This window comes from Gorilla gorilla, chromosome 21, assembly GCF_029281585.2.
Source record: "Gorilla gorilla gorilla isolate KB3781 chromosome 21, NHGRI_mGorGor1-v2.1_pri, whole genome shotgun sequence".
Taxonomy (NCBI): domain Eukaryota; kingdom Metazoa; phylum Chordata; class Mammalia; order Primates; family Hominidae; genus Gorilla; species Gorilla gorilla.
In genome coordinates, this window is record NC_073245.2 from 66732321 (window position 1) to 66757849 (window position 25529).

Below are 25529 nucleotides of genomic sequence, written 5' to 3' on the forward strand. Positions count from 1 at the left end.
GTGGAGACAGGTGTGGCCATGTGACAAAACACTGGTCCAGGCGATGCAAGAAAAAGAGATGTTTGACACATCTGGATCATATTTTTATTAGAAGGTTATTTTCCCTTCATGTTTTCTTCCCGCTTCCTGGGAAATGAGAGGGTGTTGCTTAGTTTTCATGCTACTAATAAAGACATACCTGAGACTGGATAATTTATAAAGGAAAGAGGTTTAATAGACTCACAGTTCCACATGTCTGGGGAGGCCTCACAGTCATGGCAGAAGACAAAGGAGAAACTAAGTTATGTCTTACATGGCAGCAGGCAAGAGAGCTTGTGTAGGGGAACTCCTGCCTTTACAAAACCATCAGATCTCATGAAACTTACTTGCTACCACAAGAATAGAATGGGGGAAACCACTGCCACGATTCAATTATCTCCACCTTGCCCCACCCTTGACACGTGGGGATTATTATAATTCAAGGTGAGATTTGGGTAGGGACACAGAAAAACTGTATCAGACAATGACTAGACTCAAGGATGAAAAACCGTGTCCTGAGGTGCCAGAGTTGAACCACGAGCTTGGATCCCTGGGCATCCTTATAGGACTAAGTGTCCTACTTGGCCAGGATAAACTGTTACATGAAAAATAAATAAACTTTTATGCATCTTAAATCATTACATTTTGGGGTCTAATTGTTACAAAATCTTCAAATCTACTGAAATAACTTCCTGGGGTGCTGGAAGAGGGGTTCAAACCAGATCGTCGGGATCTGGTTTGCTTCTCTTTATGTCTTGGTTCTGCTCCTTTAGCGTGGCCTTCACTCTTCGATAAGCCCTCCCCTGGGGTTTCACCATTTGTGCCAGCAGCTCCTGGGCCTCTTCCATCCAGATTCCATTTCAGCTGGAGTGTGAGTCTTCCTCCCAGTATTCAGTAAAAGTAACCCAATTCATTATTAATTGGCCAGCTTAGGTCATGTGCCCATATCTGAACCAATCACCAAGCACTAGTTGTCCAAAGAAAGGCCATGGACAGGGCTGCACACCTGAGCTGGAATCAGGGGTGAGTACACTCAGTGAAAATGGTGACTACTATGGGAAGAACAAAGTCTGGATGCTGAGGAAACAAACAGAAATGCATACGACAAATAAGAAGCTCTAAATGTTCAAAAATTGAGTTCAAAACACAGAACGAAATAGTATTTTTTCTTGTCAGACATTTCCAGGAAAACTAAATCATGTGTGATAGTATATTTGTTTGGCAGCATATGGTTAGGCAAGTTGTGCACTGTAGAACTCTTTAAGCACCCCTTACATTGTCTACCTCTGTGAATGGTTCTTTTCCATTTCTTTTTCTTTTTTTAAAATTTTGTTTTTTTTGAGACGGAGTTTCGATCTTGTTGCCCAGGCTGAAGTGCAATGATGCAATCTTGCCTCCCAGGTTCAAGTGATTCTCCTGCTTCAGCCTTCCGGGTAGCTGGGATTACAGGCACGCACCACCACACATAGCTAATTTTGTATTTTTGGTAGAAACGGGGTTTCTCCATGTTGGTCAGGCTGGTCTCGAACTCCCAACCTCAGGTGATCCGCCCACCTCGGCCTCCCAAAAAATTACAGGGATTACAGGCGTAAGCCACTGTGCCCAGTCTCTTTGCTCTTGCTGCCAGGGCTTGTATTGCACAATTTGGACAAGTGTAAATGTCCTATGAATAGTATATCACAGTCTGTACGTTTTGCATGTATGTCAATTTGATTTCACCAAACAAAACCATATATTGGATTCAGTCTTGCAATTTAAAAAAGAAATCATTTGTTCCTTCACGTCTAGTTTGATATTTTCTGGTTTGATTCTAGCTTCCTCAGCTCCAGTTAAATTACTTATGGATGTTGATTATAGTCAGCATTAACTACCAAGGGATGGATTTCTCGCCTTCAGTTTTTGTCAGTAATTATTTCCGTTATTGTGGGCCCTTCATTTCAAGCTCCTTATGCCTTAATTTCTTCATTTTTTGTTTCTATAATACTGTGGACTTGGTCTATAAATGATGTGTTAGATAAACGCCTTCCATGAACACCTCTATTTTACAGCAACCATGGGCAGCATTTTTTTTTTTAAGTTCCAATCCTTCAAAAGGAGCTCTCCAAATGATTTTACCATTTCATCTCTTTTGGTGAGAGATTTAAAATTAAAACATCATTTTCCGTAGAATGGCAACATGAAGACAGATGGTTTACTATGTAGCAAAAATAGTTCTCCCTGCCAGAATATCTCCTTTTTGATTGTCCCCATTTAGTCTCGGTTCTCCTATGACACATTCTTGGAGGATTCTGTTCTTTAACTGAAACTCATCAAGCCAAGGTGACTAAAAGTTAATGTTCCCAGTGAGAATGGGAAGATTCATATCGTCTTAGAGTTGAAAGACTTGTGGATGTCATCAGGTCAAACAATCCACTAGTCACTGAATCCTCTTCTCAATGGCTCTGAGCAGTGATCCCTAGCTTTAGCTTTGTCACTTCCCAGTGAGTAAGAATTGTCTAATTTCTGATGATTATCTTTGCCTTTGTGAATAGTGCAAATGATTAGAAAGATCTTCCTTGGAAATCAACTAGTAACCTCTCTTTCTGTGAGATCCTCTCTTCAGAAGAGGAATAGGAGAATGTTTAGGAGCAGAGCTGGGCACTACACACACCTCCCTTCAATCCTAGCTCTGATAGTGGCCAGCTGTGAGACCTTAGCAAGTCTGTAAAATGTGGATGCTGGTGCCTAATTCATTATTCCCTTAACAAGATTAGCACAATGCCCAGCACACTGGTGCTCAATGTGTGTTAGCAATTATCAATCAAGTATGCTTTAGGGAGGTAATGCAGTCAGGGGCAGGTGAGTGTGAAATTCAGTCCCCTTCTTCATCTTATTGTATAGGCAGTATCTCATAATGGCAATGAGAGCTCTATTGCCAGGCTAAGGAGGCTTAAATATGGGCCTGGTGTATACATTAACAGGGCACCTACCTCAAAAAGTGCAGGGGAGTTTGAATGAGTCAATCCATGCAAAAGGCTTGGAGAGTGCCTGGCACCTAGGTGGCCATCTTGATAACCACAAGGATTTACTGAGCACTTGCTCTGGGGTCAGGCTTTGGGGACAGACAGTGATGAGGCCAAGTCTCAGCCCCCTGGGAAACACATTGCGGCGGGAAAGACAGGCTGAAACAGGGAAACTGTGGCAAATGATACCAGCGAGGGCTAGGTCCCTGACACAAGGAAACCCAAGGAAGCATTTAGCTTAAGCGGTGACAATATCCCTCTCCTCAGATGCCAAGGTCAAGGCGAGCCGCGGCAACACCATCTCCCCAGACACACACGCAAAATCGGCCCTTCTCGGGGAAAGGGCAGGGGCTGAAGGGCGAGGCGGGGTGGGCGGCGGCTGGAAAAAAGTGAAATTTCCTCTCCTCCTAAAATAAGTCATTGGAGCGAGGAGAACGAGCGCTATCTCAGTAGGCTGTGGGCGAGGTGCGGGGGCGGCGGGGGCACGCTCCGGGTCCGCCGGGAGGGGAGGGATCGGAAGGGGAAGCGGGGAGGGAAAGGTGGGTGGGAGGCGCGGGGAGCGCGTTCCAGGGCGGCTGCTCACGGGTGGCCGCAGCCCAGTGCTGGGACTCGCGCTGCTCCTCCTCTTAGCCCCCCACCCCTTCCTCCTCTTTCCTCCTCCCCCTTCCTCCTCCTCCTCCTCCTTCTTCTTCTCCTCCTTCTCGGCCGGGAGGAGGCAGGGCTGGATCCCTCAGCCGCCGCCGCTCCTCCTCCTGGCAGGCCGGCCGCGGAGTCAGCTGACGCCGGCGCTCCAGCCTCGCCTCCCCGCGCCGCGCTCTGCGCTCCCCGAAAGTGGCTGCAAGCCGGCCGCCCACTGTCAGGGTTGGGGGGACAGAGAAAGTGATGTGCGCCTTCTAAAGCCTCGCCCAGCGCCGCCGAAGCAGCTTCACCTCTCCAACTTTCTCCCACCGACTGCTTGTCTTGACCCTGCCCTCCACCCTCCCCAAAGCCACTTCGGGTGCGCGCTCTTGGGTAAAGGGGGGGTCACCGGCTGTCTGGGATGGCTTCCAATTTTAATGACATAGTGAAGCAAGGGTACGTGAGGATCCGGAGCAGACGCCTCGGGGTGAGTATCGATCCTCTCCGTGTTGCTGTTCGCCGGTTCGATTGTCTCTCTCTTGAGCCAGCATCCCTGGAGGGTGACGGAGAGTCCCCGGCCGCGCGCCGGAGAATTGCGCGGTGGCTTTCTCAGCCGAAACCCGCGTCTCCGGAGCTGTCACTGTAAGGCCAGCGTCTAGGTATGTAATGGATCTATCTTTATCTCTTGGATGACTTGGCTTTCTGATGGTGGCCGCGTGTTGGGCTTCAGTAGCCACTAGAGCCCATCTACTCGAAATAAATATTTCTCGGTAGCCATGGAAGTTGGAGCTGAGAAGCCCGGGCGGGGGTGCCTGCCGGATGCCCCCGGTTCCCCTCTTTTCCCACTCGCCGCCAACTTAACTTTTCCGGGGGATGGATCGGCTGGTTGAGAAAGAGGACGCGCATACTCGGTGTGAACGAGGTCACGAACCCTCTGACCCCAGGGAGAGATTTCTGCCAAGAGTAAGGTGTCTTTGGACCCCCCCACCTCTGTCCCAGGTGTCGTGTCAAAGGCGGTGCGGGCTGGCCTCTGGTCGGGGCCAACTTGGGTAGATACTTGAATCTGGATTTTCCGTGGTTCGAAGCCGGGGTGGTGGATTTCTGTTGCTGGAATACACCCTGGAGGTCCACGGAAGGGTTATTTACGTGGAACCTGATACCTGGCATAGCGCAGGTGCTCCCTACATATGTCTTGAAGGGAAGAATGAATGAATCTTAGGGCACTTGGGACAGATGTTGACACAGGCTAGCTCCTTCCTTAAAACTCCCTCTCTTTCGCCCCTTTCTCTCTTGGCTCTTCGCTGGAGTAGGCTTCAAAAGAGAACCCACCCTTCCTCTCCTTGGGACTGAATGACGGTGGAAGAATTCTTGAGGGAGAGGGAAGATACTGGAACGATTTTTTATTTCCTAAAAATTTCAAACTGGGTCCCTCATTTCTCTTTGCCTCCTATCAAGTGTTGTCGCTGTTTTAGTTGATCCTGTGCGTTTGGACATAAGGGGTGAAAAGTGGGGGTGGGGAGGTGGCGGGGGGGGGGGGGCGCGGAGAAAATATCCTTTGGTGTAATGCCTGAAATAAGTATAATGTCAGTAATCGTGTGGAATGCCGCTATTGATAATGAGTGGTAAATTGAATAGCTTTCTTTAGAAATATGTGTCATTTGGCATCTTTCTCTTACTTGGTCTTTGGACTGTTTTAATGTGCCAGATACTTTTACTGAAAACTGAAAAGAAATTTCACAGTAGTAAACTCAGCTAGGGAGGGAAGCCCTGTGGGGAGGAACATCCGCAATTATTATAAAACTCTTGCCTAATTCGTTTTGGTCTTTTTTCTTTTCTTTTTTTCCCCTGCTGGTGACCATGTTTTAGCGATTATGTCCTGTGTTATTGTGAATATATACATATGTAATTAGGGAGAAATGTAACAGAATTCAGCATTTCCATCAGCTCTGCCAAAGTTTCCTTGGTTTTCTTTTCTGCTATGCAAATATTCTCATCTTCAAGAGCACCCATTGTTGGGGGTACTTTACTGAGTGACTCCCATGTAAGGGGCAAACAATAATGGGAACTTTCTATTTTTGGTATGCTTATAGGCTGGCCAAGTGTTACAATTTTAAGGGGAGTAAGTTAAAAAAAAACAAACCAGCATTCTAATTTAGCTTTACTCCATCATGTCAATGGAAGGAATTGGTATGAGACATCCATTCTGTGTTAGGGAGCATTCCAATGGGAAGAGGACATGCATTATTAATGCACAAAATATGAATTATTCATAAGGATCAGAGTTTATGCCAAATTGTGACACATGGTAATTTATTTGAAAAACTGGTTACCATCACTTTCTTGTTTGTGGTAACTGAGATTATTTTTTCTAGATTATTACAATTGACACAACATAGCCCTATGTGTGTGCCAACATTTATGGACAGATATTTGAAGCAGAAGGAACAGAAATATTTAGTTTGTATTTGTTTTATGTTTTACAGCATTTTGGATGCTAGTGAGCAGTATACTTTCTCAAGATTTATTCTTTTTGTCTGTGTTCACGTTCAGACTTCAGAATATCTATTGAATTATGGTTATTGCTCATGGAGAGAAAAGGTCAAAAATATGATCAAATAAATCTGGTCTTATTTGTTAGCAGTGGTTTTCTCACCAGTTAATTTTTAAAATGTTCTTATGGTATAATTTACAAAAGAGGCTGATTACATAGTTGCCAGAACACACTGCAAACCAAAGTTTTAATGGAGGCTGCAAATATTGGTGAAGGATGCTGTACAGAATTGGCATGGGGACCCTATGTCCACAGTAAGGAATGTTAGCGGTATTAATCTAGGCTACATATAGTCTAGAACAGCATGCCACATGTATCTTCTAGGAATATGTGCAAGTCTCAAAGAGAGGTAGGGCATTTATTTTGTCTAGCATAGAGTAGGCACTTGGTAAGTTCATGTTGAAATATGTGCTGAACTATATAGTGCATGGATGGTCTTGCCATTTATAACCTTTAGGAACTAATACGACAGCATTTATTAATGGAATCCAGACCATGTTTGGGACGGTTTATAATTAAATACAAAAACATTTCATGGTAAGCAGCTGTTCCTGGTGCCAAGGAATAAATGCTTCTTCAGATTTGGAGAAAGAGGAGAAGGGAACGCATTCTGCTTCTATTGCATGTTGACCTTTGACCTTTCTTGGCCTCAGTTTTCTAGTCTGTACAATGAACACTATTTAATGATGTTCTTGGGAGCATTAAAAAAGATATTTGTGAAAATGCAATGAAAGTCTAGAGCATTGATTCTGCTTGTATCATTTTCTTTAATCAAAGATGAGTTCGGATTGGTAGACGGATATAGGAATTATCTATTTCCTTCTCTTTCTATGTAGAAGTGTACAAAGGCATAAATGTTTATGCAGCTCCAGATTTTTTCAATGGATGAAACTTTTACAAATTATATACATATATGTGTATGTGTGTGTATTTTTATACACAGGAATAAATATATACATACAACCTATGTACATATTGTATAATATATAATATACATATATTTATATATGTGATTTTTTAACAGGACAGGAAACATTCTAAAAACATTCCCATTCAAAAGGGTCACAGATAAGTGGTCACCTTCATTTGAAATCCTAAAGAGTTTAAATGATTAAGCAATCAAATATGTATAGACTTATTCTCTTCTTTAGACATCAAAAAGCTTAATGAAATACAATTCATTTAACTCAAAAGTTTCAGTATCTTCACATCTGTATTCCCCAGCTTAATCCCCATTGTTTCCTGGAGGTCTCCAGCTGTGCCCTGGGTACTGAATTTGTTCAGGAATGTCGACATTACTATTTGGGGGGCTGGGGGAAGGAGGGGAGCAGCTGTCCATAATTATTTGACTAATCCATGAAATGCACTAAAAATTTCTTTTTAGGGGAGAGGCAAATCAGGCCATTTGTACAACATTAACCTGCTGAATGTGTGACTTAGATGGCATCATATAACAATTCTCACTTCGTTTCTTTCCTTGCAATGGACATGATTTTCCAATCAATCATTGTCATGGCTTGCCCACAGTGCAAGTTTCAGAACGGAAACTCGGGTCTATTTATCTACGCACAGTCCCTCAGTTACTTGCCTTTAAGTGACATTTCTGTGCTCTTGTCTACCAAGGACTTAGCAGCTTGGACCTCTTTTCTGACCTCCACTCATGTAAATTCTCCTGTCTATCCCACATCTCCACTTGGATGACTCACAGACCTGCTGCTCCTAGGGTCCTCTCCATCTTAGCCACTAGAGGTCCCAGCATTTTGGTTGCCAAGGTAAAAATCACAAGCGAACCTTGGTGTCATTTCACTCTTCTCCCCTCATCTCCCACCCCTACAGGCAATCCATCAGGAGATCTTGTGGGCTGTATCTTTGAAATATATCTAGAATCTGGCTGTCACCTCACGCTATCTACTGCTACGACCCTGGTCCAAACCCTCCTCATCTCCTCCCTGTAACATTGCAACAGTCTTCTCATTTGACTTCCTGCCTACACTCTTCCTCCCGCCAGTGCCTTCTCAATACAGCAAAGTGTTCTTTTGGAAATGTAAGAAAGGTCATGTCACCTGGCTGCTGAAGCTGTCAGAGGCGTGTGAACCAGAGCAACTCCATCTTGAATAGGAGCTGGGTAAAACAAGACTGAAACCTACTGGGCTGCATTCCCAGACAGTTAAGGCATTCTAAGTCACAGGATGAGATAGGAGGTCGGCACAAGATACAGGTCATAAAGACCTTGCTGATAAAACAGTTTACAGTAAAGAAGCTGGCCAAAACCCACCAAAACCAAGATGGCCATGAGAGTGACCTCTGGTTTTCCTCACTGCTATGTGGCGCTACCCCCACCAGTGCTATGACAGTTTACAGATGCCATGGCAACGTCAGGAAGTTACCCTTGGTCTGAAAAGGGGAGGCATGAATAATCCATCCCTTGTTTAGCATATCATCAAGAAATAACCATAAAAATGGGCAACCAGCAGCCCTCGGGGCTGCTCCATCTATGGAGTAGCCATTCTTTATTCCTTTACTTTCCTAATAAACTTGCTTTCACTTTACGGACTTGCCCTGAATTCTTTGCTGTGAGAGATCCAAGAACCCTGTCTTGGGGTCTGGACGAGAACCCCTGTCTGGTAACAAAACCATTGGTGACTTTCCATATACTGCAGAGAAGTCTTACAATGGGCCATGAGGCCCTATGCTGCCCCAGAACCCTCTCGTTCACTGTTTTCTCTGCTTGGAATATGCTGTTTCCCCAGTTACCTCCTCCTGGCTTGCTCTCTCACCTCCTTCAGCCTTTTCTCAGCTCCTACCCTCTCAATGAGGCCTTTAAGGCCTCTATCTATCTATCTATCTATCTATCTATCTATCTATCTATCTATCTATCATCTATCTATCTATCATCTATCATCTATCTATCTATCTATCTATCTATCTATCTATCTATCATCTATCTATCTATCATCTATCATCTATCTATCTATCATCTATCTATCTATCATCTATCTATCTATCTATCTATCTATCTATCTATCTATCTATCATCTATCTATCGTCTATCTATCTATCTATCTATCTATCATCTATCTATCTATCATCTATCTATCTATCATCTGTCTATCATCTATCTATCTATCATCTCTCTATCTGTCTGTCTATCATCTATCATCTATCTGTCATCTATCTATCTATCTATCTATCATCTATCTATCTATCTATCTATCTATCTATCTATCTATCTATCTATCTATCTATCTATATTTTTTTGGCAGAGTCTTGCTCTGTTTTCCAGGCTGGAGTGTAGTGGCGTGATCTCAGCTCACTGCAGCCTCTGCCTCCTGGGTTCAAGCAATTCTCCTGTCTCAGCCTCCTAAGTAGCTGGGATTACAGGCATGCACCACCATACCCAGCTAATTTTTATATTTTTAATAGAGACAGGGTTTTACCATGTTGTCCAGGCTGGTCTCGAACTCCTGACCTTGAGATCCACAAGCCTCGGCCTCCTAAAAGTGCTGGGATTACAGGCGTGAGCCACCGCGCCTGGCCTCAGACCACTCTATTTTATTTCTTCTCCCTCTCCTTTCCTTCTTTCCCTGCCCCTTTTTCTCCCTAGACTTATTACCCTCTCCTTCATTTATCTTTGTATTGCCTATGTACTGCCAAGGAGTACTGCCATGTAGCCTATGTGAGGCTACATGAGGGCTTGGACTTGTTTCTCTCTTCTTTAATCATAGCTGTCCCCCAGTGCCTAGTGCAGGGCCCAGCACAGAGTGGGCATTTGATGAAGATTTGTGGAATAAATTAATGACCCCATCACTGTGTTGTGGCTTAAGAGCATAGGCTCTGACATGTGACTGCATTAAAATCCCAACTCACTGGCTGGTTATGTGACTTCTGGTGAGTTATTTAATATTTTATAAGCCTCCATCTTCTGTAAAAATATGGAGACTCTTACTACTCACCTAATAAATGATGATCATAAAGAGCTTAACACAGTGCTTGACACAGTAAAAACCCAATTAATGTTTATTAGGGCTCTCACTCCTACTTCCAGTGTGGTTAGAGACAATGACACTTAACTGGTTATTATTTCACTGTTTCTACTGCAATTGTTCTTATCCTCAAAGAACTTGTTTTTTAGTTAGGAAAACAAACTTAGCACAAGTACCAAATGTTGCTTGGCATTGATGGTTGATACAGAAGGAATTTATAAGATTTCGCCTTTATAAGATTTTTTATGATTCTACATAAATGGTAGAGATATAAAATAAGGAGAAATGCCTCTTCATGTAACTTCAATTCGAGTGAATTCACTGGACTAGGAGGTATTTTTGTTAACTTGGGGACTGTTTTCTTTTGTGGCAGAGAAGAAATTTTAAAAATTGGTCAGCTCACGGCCAGGTTTTAAAAATAAACATTTTCTAATTCTTTCATTTTATAGTTTCACCTGACCTGGTATGCCACAAATGCTTTCATGTTTCATTTGAGGATTTTAGATTTAGATGTTCAGGAATCCACGCATTTTTTATGGTACCATGACAAAGTCATAGTCATAGTATGAAAATTATACAAATAGAATAAACTCATATACTCCTTTTTTTTCCTTTTGAGATGGAGTCTCGCTCTGCTGCCTAGGCTGGAGTGCCCTGGTGCGATCTCGGCTCACTTGCAGCCTCCATCTCCTGGGTTCAATCAATTCTCCTGCCTCAGCCTCTTGAGTAGCTGGGACTACAGGCACATGTCACCACAGTCGGCCAATTTTGGTATTTTTAGTAGAGACAGGGTTTCACCATGTTGGCCAGGCTGGCCTTGTATGCCTGACTTCTGGTGATCCACCCGTTTCAGCCTCCCAAAGTGCTGGGATTACAGGTGTGAGCCACCGTGCCCAGCCTCATCATATGCTATTGTTATTTAAGTATATGTATGCACATGCACATATATGCACATATGAACTCATGCAACTATTCAGTAAGATATGTGAAGTTTAGTTACTCTTTAAGAACAGGAGGCTTTGGGTTAACTTTACCAGTAGGGAAATTTATGGCCAGATAGACTGCATATATATACCTGCATCAGCTGGGACGACTCAGTTATTTTGGCTTCATTTGAATCAGCTTCATTGACATGATTTCCATGTCAGAAGGGCTTTCCAGCTGGTATTTCAGTCATCTTCATCTGATTGTCCATGTGGATGAGACGATTAATTGTGCATAAAGTCAGCCTTTACATCATCATCCCCAAAACTGATTTAAGCAGAGTGGCCAATTTAGTGACTTTGTATATAGACATAAACCAAATTAGTGATATGATTGTCCCCACATCTGCCAATGTATTTTTGAAATCATATTTATTAGAAGACTAGAAATATTTATTTTTAAAGCAGCTTTGTAATTTTTGTGGGGAATCGTTTGGTATTTTAAGAACTTAGTTTTCATTGGAATATATTTTCTTCCATTTATTTTATCATTCCTCAAATATTTCTTGAGTACCTATTAGTGTTAACCACCTTAAATAAGGCAGATACAATCACCATCCTCAGGGAGTTGACAATTTAATTTTGGATTTGTATTATTAACAAGAGATTAATGTATTCACTATAGTTAAAGAGGAATTAATCTGAGTAACAGGTCAAATATTGAAGTGAAAAGATGCCTGAGGATATTTTTCTATTCTATTTTTGTGAAATGAGGAAGGGCAAATTTGATTTTTCTCTTACTCTAGGAATTTGATCCTAGTGGGGTGGAAATTAAACCTTTGGAGATTCTAAGCCTTGAAGAGATTATGGTGCGACCCCCCGTTCCTGTGAAATTCAAAATAAAATTGTGAGTTTAGAAATGCCACATGATATATGTGAATGTTTAAATTAAAATAGCTTCTTTCTAGAATGCAGATGGCTACATTTTGGATAAGTATTTGGAAGCTGATTTTTGCAGAGCAGTTGTGGGGGCTGCCTTTATTTCACTAGTGTTCTCACCCTCTGTTTATGCCCTGGATCCCAGAGAACAAAATTGTTAACTGGTTTTCTTGTGTTCTTAAGCCGAGTTGTTAACTAGGCTCCAGTGAGAGGATGCAGGTGACTTTTCTGAGACAATGCTTTGCAGCTTGTATGAGATTCTTACAGAAGTCTGGTCCTCCCTGCCCCAGCCTCTCCCACTTTCCACCTGCTATGCCTTCTTAAAGATTAAGATCAGGTTGGGTGTAGTGGCTCACGTCTGTAATCCCAGCACTTTGGGAGGCCGAGGCGGGTGGATCACCCGAGGTCAGGAGTTCTAGACCAGCCTGGCCAACATGGTGAAACCCTGTCTCTACTAAAAATACAAAAATTAGCTGGGTCTGGTGGCAGGTGCCTGTAATCCCAGCTACTCAGGGGGCCGAGGCAGGAGAATCCCTTGAACCCAGGAGGTGGAGGTTGCATTGAGCCGAGATTGCACCACTGCACTCCAGCCTGGGGAACAAGAGCAAGACTTCATCTCAAAAAAAAAAAAAAAAAAAAGTTAAGATCAATATTTCATTATTTTAATTGAAGTTTTATTTTTAGATAATTGTTATGTTCATATGTAGTTGTAAGAAATAATATGGAGAGATATTCCATGCCCTTTAACCACTTTCCCCCCAATGGTAACATCTTTCAAATTTGTAGGACAATATAACAACCAATATATTGACAATGATACAATTAAGATATAGAACATTTCATCCCCTGGAGGATCCTTCACAGTCTTCTTATATTGCTGCCCCTCCTGCCCCTGTCCTCCATATCCCTAATCCCCTGACAACCACTAATCTGTTTTCCTTTTGTCATTTTGTCATTTCAAGAATATTATGTAAATGAAGTCCAGGCTTGGTGGCTCGTTCCTGTCATCCCAGGACTTTGGGAGGCCAAGGCAGAAGGGCCACTTGAGCCCAGAAGTTTGAGACTAGTCTCAGGCAACATAGTGAGACTGTCTCTACAAAAAATAAAAATAGAAAATTAGCCAGGTGTGGTGGTACACGCCTGTAGTGCTGGTTATTTGAGAGGTTGAAGTGGGATGATCACTTGAGCCTGGGAGGTTGAGGCTGCAGTGAACTCTGATCATACTACTATACTTCAGCCTGAATGACAGAGCAAGATAAGACTCTGTCTCAGAATTTTTTAAAAAGAATATTATGTAGGCTGGGCATGGTGGCTCACGCCTGTAATCCCAGCACTTTGGGAGGCCAAGGCGGACAGATCACAAGGTCGGGAGTTGGTGACCAGCCTGATCAACATGGTGAAACACTGTCTCTACTAAAAATACAAAAATTAGTCGGGCATGGTGGAGAGCTACTCAGGAGGCTGAGGCAGGAGAATCACTTGAACCCGGATGGCGGAGGTTGCAGTGAGCGGCGGAGGTTGCAGTGAGCGGCGGAGGTTGCAGTGAGCTGAGATCGTGCCATTGCACTCCAGCCCGGGTGACAAGAGTGAGACTCCGTCTCAAAAAAAAAAAAAAGAATGTAATGTAAAAGAACCATACAGTATGTAATGTTTGGGGACTGGCTTTTTTGAAACTCAATATAATCCCCTGAGATTCGTTCAGGTTGTTGTGTGTATAAGTTTGTTCTTTTTTCTTGCTGAGTAGTGTACCATGGTGTGTATGTACAATAGGTACCATAGTTTGTTTAGACACTCACCTGTTGAAGGACATGGGTTGTTTCTGGTTTTTGGCTATCATGAATAAAGCTGATATACTCATATAAGCATTTGTGTAGAGGTTTTCACATGAACATACGTTTTCGTGTCTCTAGGCAAATGTCCAGTAGTGCAATTGCTGGGTTGTAGAGTAGTTGTGTCTAGTTTTTAAAGAAACTGCTGAACCGTTTTCTCACATTTGTACCATTTTACATTCACATTAGCAATGTGTGAGTGAATCGGTTTTTCTGCATCTTTGCCAGCATTTGGTGTCATCACTGTGTTTTATCTTAGCCATTCTTCTAGATGTGTCGTGGTTTCTTATTGTGGTTTTAATTTGCATTTTTGTAAAGGGTAGCAATGTTGAGCATCCTTTCATGTTCCTGTTTGCCATCCATTTCAGTAAAATGCCTGGATTGCTTATTTTTTAGTGGTTGAGTTTTGAAAGTTCTTCATATATTCTAGACATCAATCCCTTTTAGATAAGTGGTTTGCAGGTGTCTTCTTTCAGTCTTGTCTTGCCAGCCTAATATCCTGAAGATGTTTCAATTTTTTCTGTAAGTTTTATAGTTTTATCTTTTATATTTAAGTCCATCACCCATTTTGAGTAATTTTTGTATAAGGTGTGCATTTCAGGTCAAGGTTATGCCTATGGATGTACAGTTACTCCAGCACTTTTTTGAAAAGGTTGTCTTTTTTTTCATTGAGCATTTTTATGTCTTCGCCTGGGTCCTCTATTCTGTTCCATTGTTCTATATGCCTTATATATGTACAGTGATATGTCTATATATGTCTATATATGTCTGTATTTGTATATATAGACATATATGTCTATATATGTCTGTATTTGTAACTATACAATAAGTCTTGAAATAGGGCACACTGATCCCTCTCAGTTTATTCTTTTTCAAAATTGTTTTAGCTATTCTAGTTCCTTTGCCTTTTAATATAAATTTTAAAATAATGTCTATAACTACTAGAAATCTTTCTGGGATACTTTCTCATTACACACACACACACATGCACACACACACACGATTTAATTGGTGCATTAGTTTTTTTTTGTGATGGAAATAGCAGAAGTTTGAGACTCACACTTTAGTTTGGGTCTCAGCTTGGCCACTTATTGGCTCTGTAGCCTGAGGGGAAATTGCTTATTCTTTCTGATCTTTACCTTACTTATATATGACAAATGAGGATAATATACGAAAGATGAACATACCAGGCTCTTAATCCTGTGTCTGACTCACAGTAGAAACTCAGTGAGTCATACTATTGATTTTTATTTTTTATTGGTGAGAGGTTGAAATGATATTTTTAGTTTATTGTCTGTGAGAACCATGGCCTGGTGGAAATTAATTCACTCATATTCCAGCGGAAGAGTCATGTTTTTGATAATAAAAAAATAAGGTTGCATTCTATCTTCCTCTTGCTGTTGTCTTCTATGATATATTTTTGTAATATTGTGTTTATTTAGGAGCCTCCAGTGAAATCCTATCTTAGAACATAAAGACTTGGATATATTAGCCAAAATGGCAGAACTTTGATTAGAAGACTGGCCACAGTATTTTTGCCTATTAACTCTAACAGCTTTGTCCAAATGTGAGATTTATATATCTGGAGAGATAATTTTAGGGTAGTAAACAACACTCAATCATAAAATGAGAAAAAGTATTATTTATTGTCCAACATAACTCAAAGAGTTGGTGACTACTAGGTCTTTTCCTAGAGAGGACCATCCTGACTTAGGTGCGGAGTGTTCAGCTCACAGCGTCATGTTTCATTGCATTGATTAACTTTATATTATGTTAAATTTGACATTTTCTCTCAAGTGATACTGGTTTCCAATTTCAGATAAGAATGTGTGCTTCCTCTTTAAATAAAGCTTATTTATTTAAAAAAGCAAAGTAACTTAATTAATGTTAACTTACAGTGGAGGTATTATATGACCATGCAGTGACAAAAATTTTGGAGGTAGGTGGTGGTACACAGATGCAGTGCAAATCCAAAGGGTGCAGGACTGAAGTGTGGGAAACTGCAGACCAGTGTACTTATTTTTTAAAATAGGTTTTCTAAAATTTCTTTACTTATAGCTGCCAAATGTCATCATTTTATATAAATAACTCAAAAATTAGGTGCTTAGGGAAAAAACTCGCATGTACCCAATACCATCCTCTTACAAAACTTTCCTCTGATATCACCATGTATATGTCACTTCTCACCCCCCAAAAACTGTACAACCTTATTTTGGTTTTGCCCAAGCCCTTATTTTTTCTTCCCTTCATTCAGATGTACAATGGATACTGCTGTGATTAACAGAAAGAGAAACTAGCAAGTCTCGTCAATGGACTAACTCTTTTATTTAATACAAGTTTCCATGTTTAGAAGAGCAATTCAACTCTTAGAATTCATTTTATTATCTTAACACCATACATTCATTCAATAAAAGAAATTCATTTTCCAAACTTTTAAGAAATCATACTTCTTTGAATCCCCTAGCAAAATTGACTCTTTATACTAATTTCTCAGTTTCCGGGTTTCTGTCTACCAAAGTGCAGATATGTTGGCTTAATCTGTGTAAGAGCCACTTTTTGAGTCTGGGTTCCATTCCACCAGCAGTGGCCTCAAATGTGGAAGTTATCAAGAATGTAGTCTAGTCTTCAGCATCCATTAATTCAGTGTGGTGTAAAGTGAGATTGGATAGCAACCTTTCCCAGAGAGTTTGTCCTCTTGGAGAAGTCTTCACTGGTTTGAATCCACCTTCTCCATTAACTGGCTGCTCTTACGTCTGATTTTCTCCTGGCTGGCTGTCTCTTGGCATCCATATTCCTTCCTCAGAATGACTTGCCTTGACTACAACATTTAAGTTGACTCCTCACATCCTTCTAGAACATCACGTAATTTAAATCCATGTATAGAACTTAACAATTTTTCTTTATTTTGTGCCATTTATTTCTCTTCTCTTTCTGTTTCTCTGTTTCTATATACATTTTTTTCTTGTTTGTTTTTCTTCTGTAAGAGAGGGAATGAACAAGATAGCCAAGTCCCTGGCCTCATAGAACTTACTCTAAGAGACATAAGTTTTATCTTACATATATTATTTGCTTATGTATTTTTCCTTCCCTCCTTCCTTCCTTCCTTCTTCCCTCCCTTCCATATATTATTTGCTTATGTGCTTTTCCTCCCTCCCTCCCTCTTTCCCTCCCCCTTCCCTCCCTCCCCTCCCTTCCCTCCCCTCGTCCCTCCCTCCCTTCCTACCTTCCTTCCTTCCTTTTATTATTAAATATGTGCATGAAGTAAGTGTTATTTTATGCCCATTTTACAAATTATTTACATCTTACAGTAAGTTCTCTGAGGCCAGGGACTTTGGCTATCTTGTTCACTGCTGTATCCCCAGGTCGTAGTCCTTAGTAAATTCTCAATATTTGTTGATTGAATGGATGAATGGTTTTACTTCCTGTCAGAAGAATGGAATGGTGTATTCAGATGTAAGAAGACAAATAGAAAACTGTGCCTATATCCCATCTCATTTTGCAGTAGATTCTCTTCTGAACAGTAGAACATTTTAGAATTTCTCATAGTTGTTTATATATAATCTGCAAATTCATCATCAGGAAATACAGCAATTAATATCAAAGGTTTGGATTTAGTCCATTAAAATTAAATTTTATTTGATTTCTTTTGGAGTAGGTAATATGTACCCTTGGTACAAAATTCGAGGATACAAAGTTTATACACCGAAGAGTAGAGTTTCCTTTCATCTCCATTTCCTAGAATCATCTAGTTCCCTTTTTCAGAAGCAACCACTGTGAATAGTTTCTTCCAGAATAGTCTGTATATAAGTAGTTTTTTGTGTGTGTGGGCGTGTGTGCATGTGTGTGTCTGTATGTGTGTTTGCATGCAATTTATACTTATATAGTCTTCTGAGCCATGGATTTCTTATTTAGTGATATATCATAGTTTGAATAATTCGATAGGATTCCCCTGTATGGATATATCTTATATATTTTATTTGATTATTTATTTATTCTTCTTTCCTTCCCTTTTTTTGTTAAATATGTGCATAAAGTAGGTGTTATTTTCTGCCCATTTTACAAATTATGAAACTGAGATACTAAGAGGTTAGGTTTTTGGCCAACTCACACAGCCTTATGTGTCAGAACCTGGGTTCGAATCCAACGTCTATCTCTTTCATGGAACATTGGGGTAAAATCCATTTTTTTTCCTCTGTTACAAACAGTGCTATAGACCACCCGTCATCACACCCATTGGAGAGCCTGGAGGTGAATAAATTCTTAGAAGTGGGACTTATTGTTCCGAGGGTATTCACATGTAGAATTTCATGAAAGTTGCTTTGGAGGCTGTTCTCCAGCAATGGACAAGAAAGCCCATTTCCTCTCATTTTGTCACATTAGGCCCGAGAGCCTTTTCAACGTTTTGCCAGTCTACGAGGTGAGAAATGGACTGATTTGTGTATAGATTTCCCTAACTTGTGGCTGAGTTTCAGGGCATTTTATAATTAGAATCTTTTCAGTTGTGCAGGCTTTTTTCTTTTAAGAGTAATATTTACTCAACTCAAAAAGTAGTTATTTAGTGAGCATTTAGAAACATATAAATCATAATTTACTTTCTTAAAACACACCTTCCTGGGAAATGGCTCAATGGAAATCTTTTACCTAAAAGATAGGATAAATTATATGTTAACTGTTACTGTATTTTTTCTCTAAAAATTAAATTATGAATTTGCACTTTTGATAAATGTATGTTGAATGAAATGATACATATATACATATACATACATATATTTTAAATTTAATCAGATAAATACATATTCATTAATACAGCTCAGTCTATATTCTTGGTCAATCTTATAAAATGCTTCAAGTGTGTCTAGCCATGTGGCAGGAGTGGGAGGGTAGGGGATGATGTGAATCTTTGTACTGAGTGCTAGATATAATTTCTGAATGTTGCATTTATGTTGTTCCTGGGTATCTGGTATCTTGAGCCTCTTTTTTCCTTTCTCTCTTATTTTTATTTTTTGAGATGGAGTCTTGCTGTGTCACCAGGCTGGAGTGCAGTGGCACGATCTTGGCTCACGGCAACCTCCACCTCCCGTGTTCAAGCAATTCTCCTGCCTCAGCCTCCCGAGTAAGTAGCTGGGACTACAGGCGCATGCCACCACGCCCAGCTAATTTTTGTATTTTTAGTAGAGATGGAGTTTCAGCATGTTGGCCAAGATGGTCTCGATCTCTTGACCTTGTTATCCGCCCACCATGGCCTCCCAAAGTGCTGGGATTACAGGCGTGAGCCACCGCGCCCAGCCTCTTTTCCTTTCTCTCTAAGCTCTGGCTACAGCATCTACTTTTCACCCTTCAAATGGTGAACTCTTTTCCGTCCATGTCTTTGCCATCTCACGCTTCCCTTTGTCAGTAACGTTCTTCCATGGCAGGCTCTGACTTCATTGTCAGGTCAAAAGTCCCCTGCCCAGGGAACTGTTTGACCATCCAATCTTAGGTGGTCTCCTTCAGGTATTCTCTGTCTCACTCCTTTTTAATTGCATGCAGGATCATGCCTCACAAGTGTAATGATTTCTTAAATTATTCATTTCTTTGTTGCTTGTTTCTTCTAGTAACCACAAGCACCGAGCGGGTGTTTTTCTGTTTTGTTCATGGCTGAATTCTTAGTGGCTAGAATAGTATCTGAGCACACAGTAGGTGCTCAATAAATATTTAAGTGAATAACTGAAAACCTGAAATAACATCTTGCATGTTAAATTATGAAAGAGGCAAGTCACCCTAGCATAAAATACATACTCATATTCATATATGTCAAGAAATTCCAAAAGGTTTGTGGAATTCTGTTGTGTGATTCTTGATTCTTGTAGCCTTTTTGCAGTATCGCAGCTGCAGTCCCCAGGACAGGCCAAACTGGTAGAAGAGAAACCTGGCCAGGGTGAGAAGGGACCAATTTTCACCCCTGTCCTACTGCCGGCCATCTGCTATGAGCAGACCATGTCACTGAACTGCTTACACCTCGGCTTCCGCTGCGGAAGATGGAGACGGAAATGCCCGCCCTCCTTCCCCCACCAGCTGTTCACCTCTGCACAGGAAGTGTGACTGAGGATGTGAAGAGCATCTCAAGTACCCGAAACATTCTATTCAGTCCCAAGTGGGTCTCCCCAGCATCCCACCATTGGCTTCCCGAGTGGAAAATAGCTGAGAAAACTTGGGATTTTTCTCCAAAATTGCCATGACTTGTCTCAGACCCCAAACAACTGAATGTATTCTTTACTTTGGATTCCAAGAGTGATCTGATATTAGAAAAAGCAGAGTTTAATTTCTGGCAAAGAATGGCAAAAAATGAAATAAAGAGAGAAAAAGAGAGAGAAAGTGAAAGAAAGAGAAAAAGAAAAAGACAAAGGGAGGGAAGAAAGAAAATGGACCCACTCTATCTACATATATATGACATATATATCATATATATACATTCATATGTCATATATATAAATTCTTTTGATTTAACCAGTATTTTATATTACATATACATGGTAGAGAAATAAAACAATGCAAAAAAGGATAGAATGAAGAGAAAAATTTTCTCCAACCCCAGACTGGTCTCACTTCCTGGGGTTAGTCATTCTTAGCAGATTTTTGTATATTAGTACAGAGACGTTTATTAGAGGCAAGCATAAAAGTGCGTGTACTTGTGTGTATATATATAATTTGTTTTACACACATGGGTTCATATTATACAATCCTATTATATACTTTGTCCCTTTTAACTTATGTTGAAACACTTTTCAAAAATTTTTATGAATGGTCAATATTCATTTTTTTCTATGTCACAATTTCTTTAATGTAGTCCACTAACAATGGACATTTTTAGGTAGTTTCCAGGTTTTGCTGTATAAACAATGAGGTAGTGACATCCTTGGGTATACACTCACGCATACATGATACTGTATTTCTAAGATAAGTCCTAAAAAGGAAGTTACTCTTACACAGTTGTGTACGTTTACACTTTTGAGGAATAAAACAAATTTTCTTCAAAGAGGTTGTACCAGGTACACTCTGGTAAAGAGTGCTTGTAAGAGTGTGGCTTTGTGTGTGTGTGTGTGTGTGTGTGTGTGTGTGTTTTAGGAGCAGAGGTAACAGAGAGAACAACCTTTTCAAGGATGTTCTTGGCCAGGTGCGGTGGCTCACGCCTGTAATCCCAACACTTTGGGAGGCCAAGGAGGGTGGATCACTTGAGGTCAGGAGTTCAAGATCAGCCTGGCTAACATAGTGAAACCCTGTCCCTACTAAAAATAAAAAAAGTTAGCCAGGAGTGGTGGCGGGTGCCTGTAATCCCAGTTACTCGAAAGGCTGAGGCAGGAGAATTGCTTGGCCCTGGGAGGCGGAGGTTGCAGTGAGCTGAGACTGAGCCACTGCACTCCAGCCTGGGCAACAGAGTGAGACTCTGTCCCCCTCCAAAAAAAAAAAAAAAACGGATGTGTTTGTCCCTCTGCTCCTTGGCTCAATCCCCCACTCCCCAAATCTGTTCCCTTTATGGCAAATTGATTACCTAAAAATTGAATCTAATTCTATCCTACCTTTCTTACAACTTTCCTGTGCCTTCCCCTTGCACATGAATATCTCTGAAATGTACTCAGGACACTGTGTGACCCAGAGCCTGCTGCGTTCACTCGCTGTGTCACACCATACTCCCCAAAATCAGTGCATGAGCCCAACACACCTCCTTTAGTTCCTCCAGTAGGCACGCGCTTTCCTTTGTCACCATCCTTATATGTGCTCTTCCTATTGACTAGCAAGTTCTTCCCCTTACTCTTAGTTTCTCTAATTACTAATCATCTTGAAAATCCAGGCTGGGATGTCATTGATTTGGAGATGCTTTTTCTGACATATCCCCATCTAAATGGTAGGGGTAGCCACATGCTACATGTGGACATGTAAATTTAATTAAAATTAAATATAAATTTAAAAACCCAATCCTTAGTCACACTAGCCACATTTTAAGTGATAAATAGCCACTTACATAGTCATCAGTGGCTACCATATTGGACAACACAGATATTTTTCCAGGCTGAATGTGGTGGCTCAGTCCTGTAATCCCAGCACTTTGGGAGGCTGAGGTGGGAGGATTGCTTGAGGCCAGGAGTTTGAGACAAACCTGGGCAACATAACGAGACCCTCGTCTCTACAAAAATTAAAAAAACTTTGTTGGGTGTGGTGGCTGGCACCTGTACTCCTAACTACTCAGGAGGCTGAGGTGGGAGGATCATTTAGGCCCAGGAGTTGGAGGCTGCAGTGAGCCATGATCATGCCACTGCACTCCAGCCTGGGTGACAGACTGAGACCAAGTCTCAAAATAAAAATTAAAAATAAAATATTTCTATAATTGTAGAGAATTCGATTGGACAGTGCTTCCCTATATTAGTTCTTCATAATACTCATGGCTATTTAAAAATACTTGTTTTGAGAGTGTTGTTTTGATGATTTTAGCCTCACTAGCCTGTGAGCTTCACAAGGGCACAGCTTGTCTCGCTTCTTGCTTTTTCCCTTATATTAAATGTTCAATAACTATCTGTTGAATGAATGATGAGTGAATGAATTAAAGAATTCCTCCCAGCTCTTCGCTTTATTGTTGTACTCAATGTTCAGTGGACCTTCTGGGAAGGAGCTGGATGTTGTACACTTTTACCGATTTCCTTCAAAACTGCAGTTGGATACGTTAGCAAGACTCATTCATCTGGGGATATTTAGCCTTTCCTATTGGGCTTGACATTTCAGAATCCATTGCTTAACTGTGGGAAGACTGACTATGATTGAGCTAGACCTGTGTGGTGAGCATGGTTTTAATAGTTTGCTTCCCAGATCTCCATCCGTGTCTTAATGACTGAAGCATTCCTTCTCCCAGCTGCTTGGAGTGTGATTCAGTGACAGCTTGCAGCTGAGCTGGTACTTAGTTGGGTGTGGTGGCTGGCACCTTTAGGCAAGGTAGCTTGGCCCATGGTTCTCCCTTGATTTTACCCAATGTTCTCAAAACTAAAATAGCTCGTTAGTTTAATTTTCATAAAATGGAAATTTGATAGATCATATTTTATTTATTATGTTGTTAAAATGCCCCACTCTCCTCAGTAGAATCATACGCTGAAAAAACTCTTTGGAAGCCCTTGCTGAGAGTACATCACAGCTGACCTGTGCCCGCCCTTGACTCCCTCCAAGGTGCTGATCCTGAGAGCCCTCCGCAGTGAACACCCTGCATGCAGATCTCCTTCTTGGAATCTGTTCCTGGAAGACCCAGTCTCCAGCAACCTGATGTGTAACTGCAAATCTGCAGCTTTAGACCAACCTTCTAAAGAGGGATTTAAGACCTTTTTCAAGAATCTGGCTTGATTTTTTGGCCCATGGTTCTCCCTTTATTTTACTCAATGTTCTCAAAACTAAAATGGCTCTTTAATTTGATTTTTGTAAAATGGAAATTTGATAGATCATATTTTATTTATTATGTTGTTAAAATGCCCCAATCTCCTCAGTAGATTCATACACTGAAAAAAATAAGTAAAAAAGAAAATACCTTAACTGGTTCATTACATTGAATTTGCACTGGGTAAAGGGTTAGTACCAACTGTGTTTTTCTCTGGGAGGAAGAAGCTCCAAACAGTAGGCAAGATTTCTGTGCCTTAAAGAAATGTTACTTTAGCTTTTCTTGCTTCAATGGCCTAATAGCAGCTCTTCGTGAGTACCTGTTTATATCACCATAAAAAGGGAATGCTGGTTATAGCTCGTTGTAGCCAGAGGGAAGAGAGATGCTTTTGTCTGTGGGATTGATTCCACTTTAATCCTGAACAGGGTATTTGGCCATCAGGTAGCCTACCGACTGAGGGGAGAAAATTTTATTTTAATTTTTTCTCATAACTGTCAATTTCATTGGGCAGCTATACATTTCTGGGGAATATTTGTATAATAGATGGAATTATAGAAGTTACGCTCACAAGCAGATATTTTGAGATTGATTAAAGATTTAGAAAGAAGCGGCTGGGCGCAGTGGCTCACGCCTGTAATCCCAGCACTTTGGGAGGCCAAGGTGGGCTGATCACCTGAGGTCAGGAGTTCAAGACCAGCCTGGCCAACGTAGTGAAACCCCATCTCTACAAAAATTAGCCAGGTATGATGGTGGGTGCCTGTAATTCCAGCTACTTGGGAGGCTGAGGTGGAAGAATGGCTTGAACCCGGGAGTCGGAGGTTGCAGTGAGCCGAGATCATGCCATTGCATTTCAGCCTGGGCAACAGAGTGAGACGCCATCTCAAAGAAAAAAAAAATTAGAAAGAAGTACATTTCCCAGGCTTCTGGGGTACCTCTAAGTGAGATTGACAATTTTACACATAGGACTGCAAAAGTTCTTTATCATACAGAGTAAATTTCTGAAGTTAAATTCATTTTAGAGAGACAGACACAGGATCAAGCGTGTGTGAAGGAGATTGGACGTTTTATTGGCATTAAATTTTGAAGCTTAGTTTTCAGACACAGATGAAGTTGAATATTATACAGATGAAGAAAAGACCTTTTGTTAGACTAATTGCTCTAATATTAACTCAAGAATGGGTCAACTTTCTGCAAGTTAAGGTCATGCATTCTAGGGAATTCGATCTTGATTTTAAATAGGCGTTATGAATACAGAGTTAGAAATACCAGTTTCTCCTTTTATCTTACAAAGGTTTAGGCTGAGAAAGGCACTGGCATATTAGCTGGAGAAAGACTAATAGGAAGAATATAAGGGTTATTAAAAATGTTTCCTACTATTCTCTGATCTAGAGAGGCATGCAAGTGAAGATCATATTAAATTTAAGGGAGAGCATATTGGATGAATAACATCAGTTCAAGTTTTGAAATCCTTGAAAAGAAAAAAAGAGCTGAGCACGGTGGCTCATGCCTGTAATCCCAGCACTTTGGGAGGCCAAGGCGGGTGGATCAGGAGGTCAGGAGATCGAGACCATCCTGGCAACACGGTGAAACCCCGTCTCTACTAAAAATACAAAAATTAGCTGGGCGTGGTGGCGGGCGCCTGTAGTCCCAGCTACTTGGGAGGCTGAGGCGGGAGAATGGCATGAACCCGGGAGGTGGAGCTTGCAGTGAGCCGAGATCGCATCACTGCACTCCAGCCTGGGCGACAGAGCAAGACTCCGTCTCAAAAAAAAAAATTAAAAAAAAAGAAAAAAACGAACCAGCATAAATCGACATTTAGAGTACAGAGAGATTTGATATTAACTTCTCCAATTCTGTACTTTACAGATGGGGAAACTGAGGGCAAGTGAGATTTCATGATTTCTCCAAGATTCTGGCCTCTTAGTAACCACACTTTTAAGCTGTAAAACATATAACCTGATGGCTTAGAGCATAAACCTCTGTGGGAGGCGGTGGACAGACAGATCTTTCTATACCATGGCTACATTGTGATTCTGGACACGTTACTTAACCTCTCCTAATTTCTGTTTCCTCAGTTAAACAATATCAATAATTATGGCTCCTGAATCACAGGGATGTCTTGAACATTAAATAAAATAGTTGCTGTAGAGGCTTTTCGTAACCCATTAGCTACTTTGAAAAGCAGATTCTGAAGTTGCGGACCATGGCTGGTTGTTCACCTGGGTTCCTGAGCCCTGGAACATAGTGAGTCCTTAATGAATCAATGAATGAATAT

At 41.1% G+C, this 25529-nt stretch overlaps 1 protein-coding gene across 3 annotated transcripts in view; it reads left to right on the plus strand.

Moving 5' to 3' along the window:
• Positions 1-3547: 3547 nt before the first annotated feature.
• Positions 3548-25529, plus strand: part of DOK5 (docking protein 5) — a 175686-nt gene continuing 153704 nt past the window's right edge. The window contains exons 1-2 of one of the 3 annotated variants that reach the window (XM_019017584.4): positions 3600-4125; positions 23053-23409. In XM_019017584.4, the coding sequence (XP_018873129.2) occupies positions 4060-4125; positions 23053-23223 (237 nt within the window). In that variant the 5' untranslated portion in view covers positions 3600-4059 and the 3' untranslated portion in view covers positions 23224-23409. Of the gene's footprint in view, positions 4126-23052; positions 23410-25529 lie in introns of those variants that run through there. The other 2 variants (XM_004062395.5, XM_063702330.1) reach the window with 2 other exon arrangements.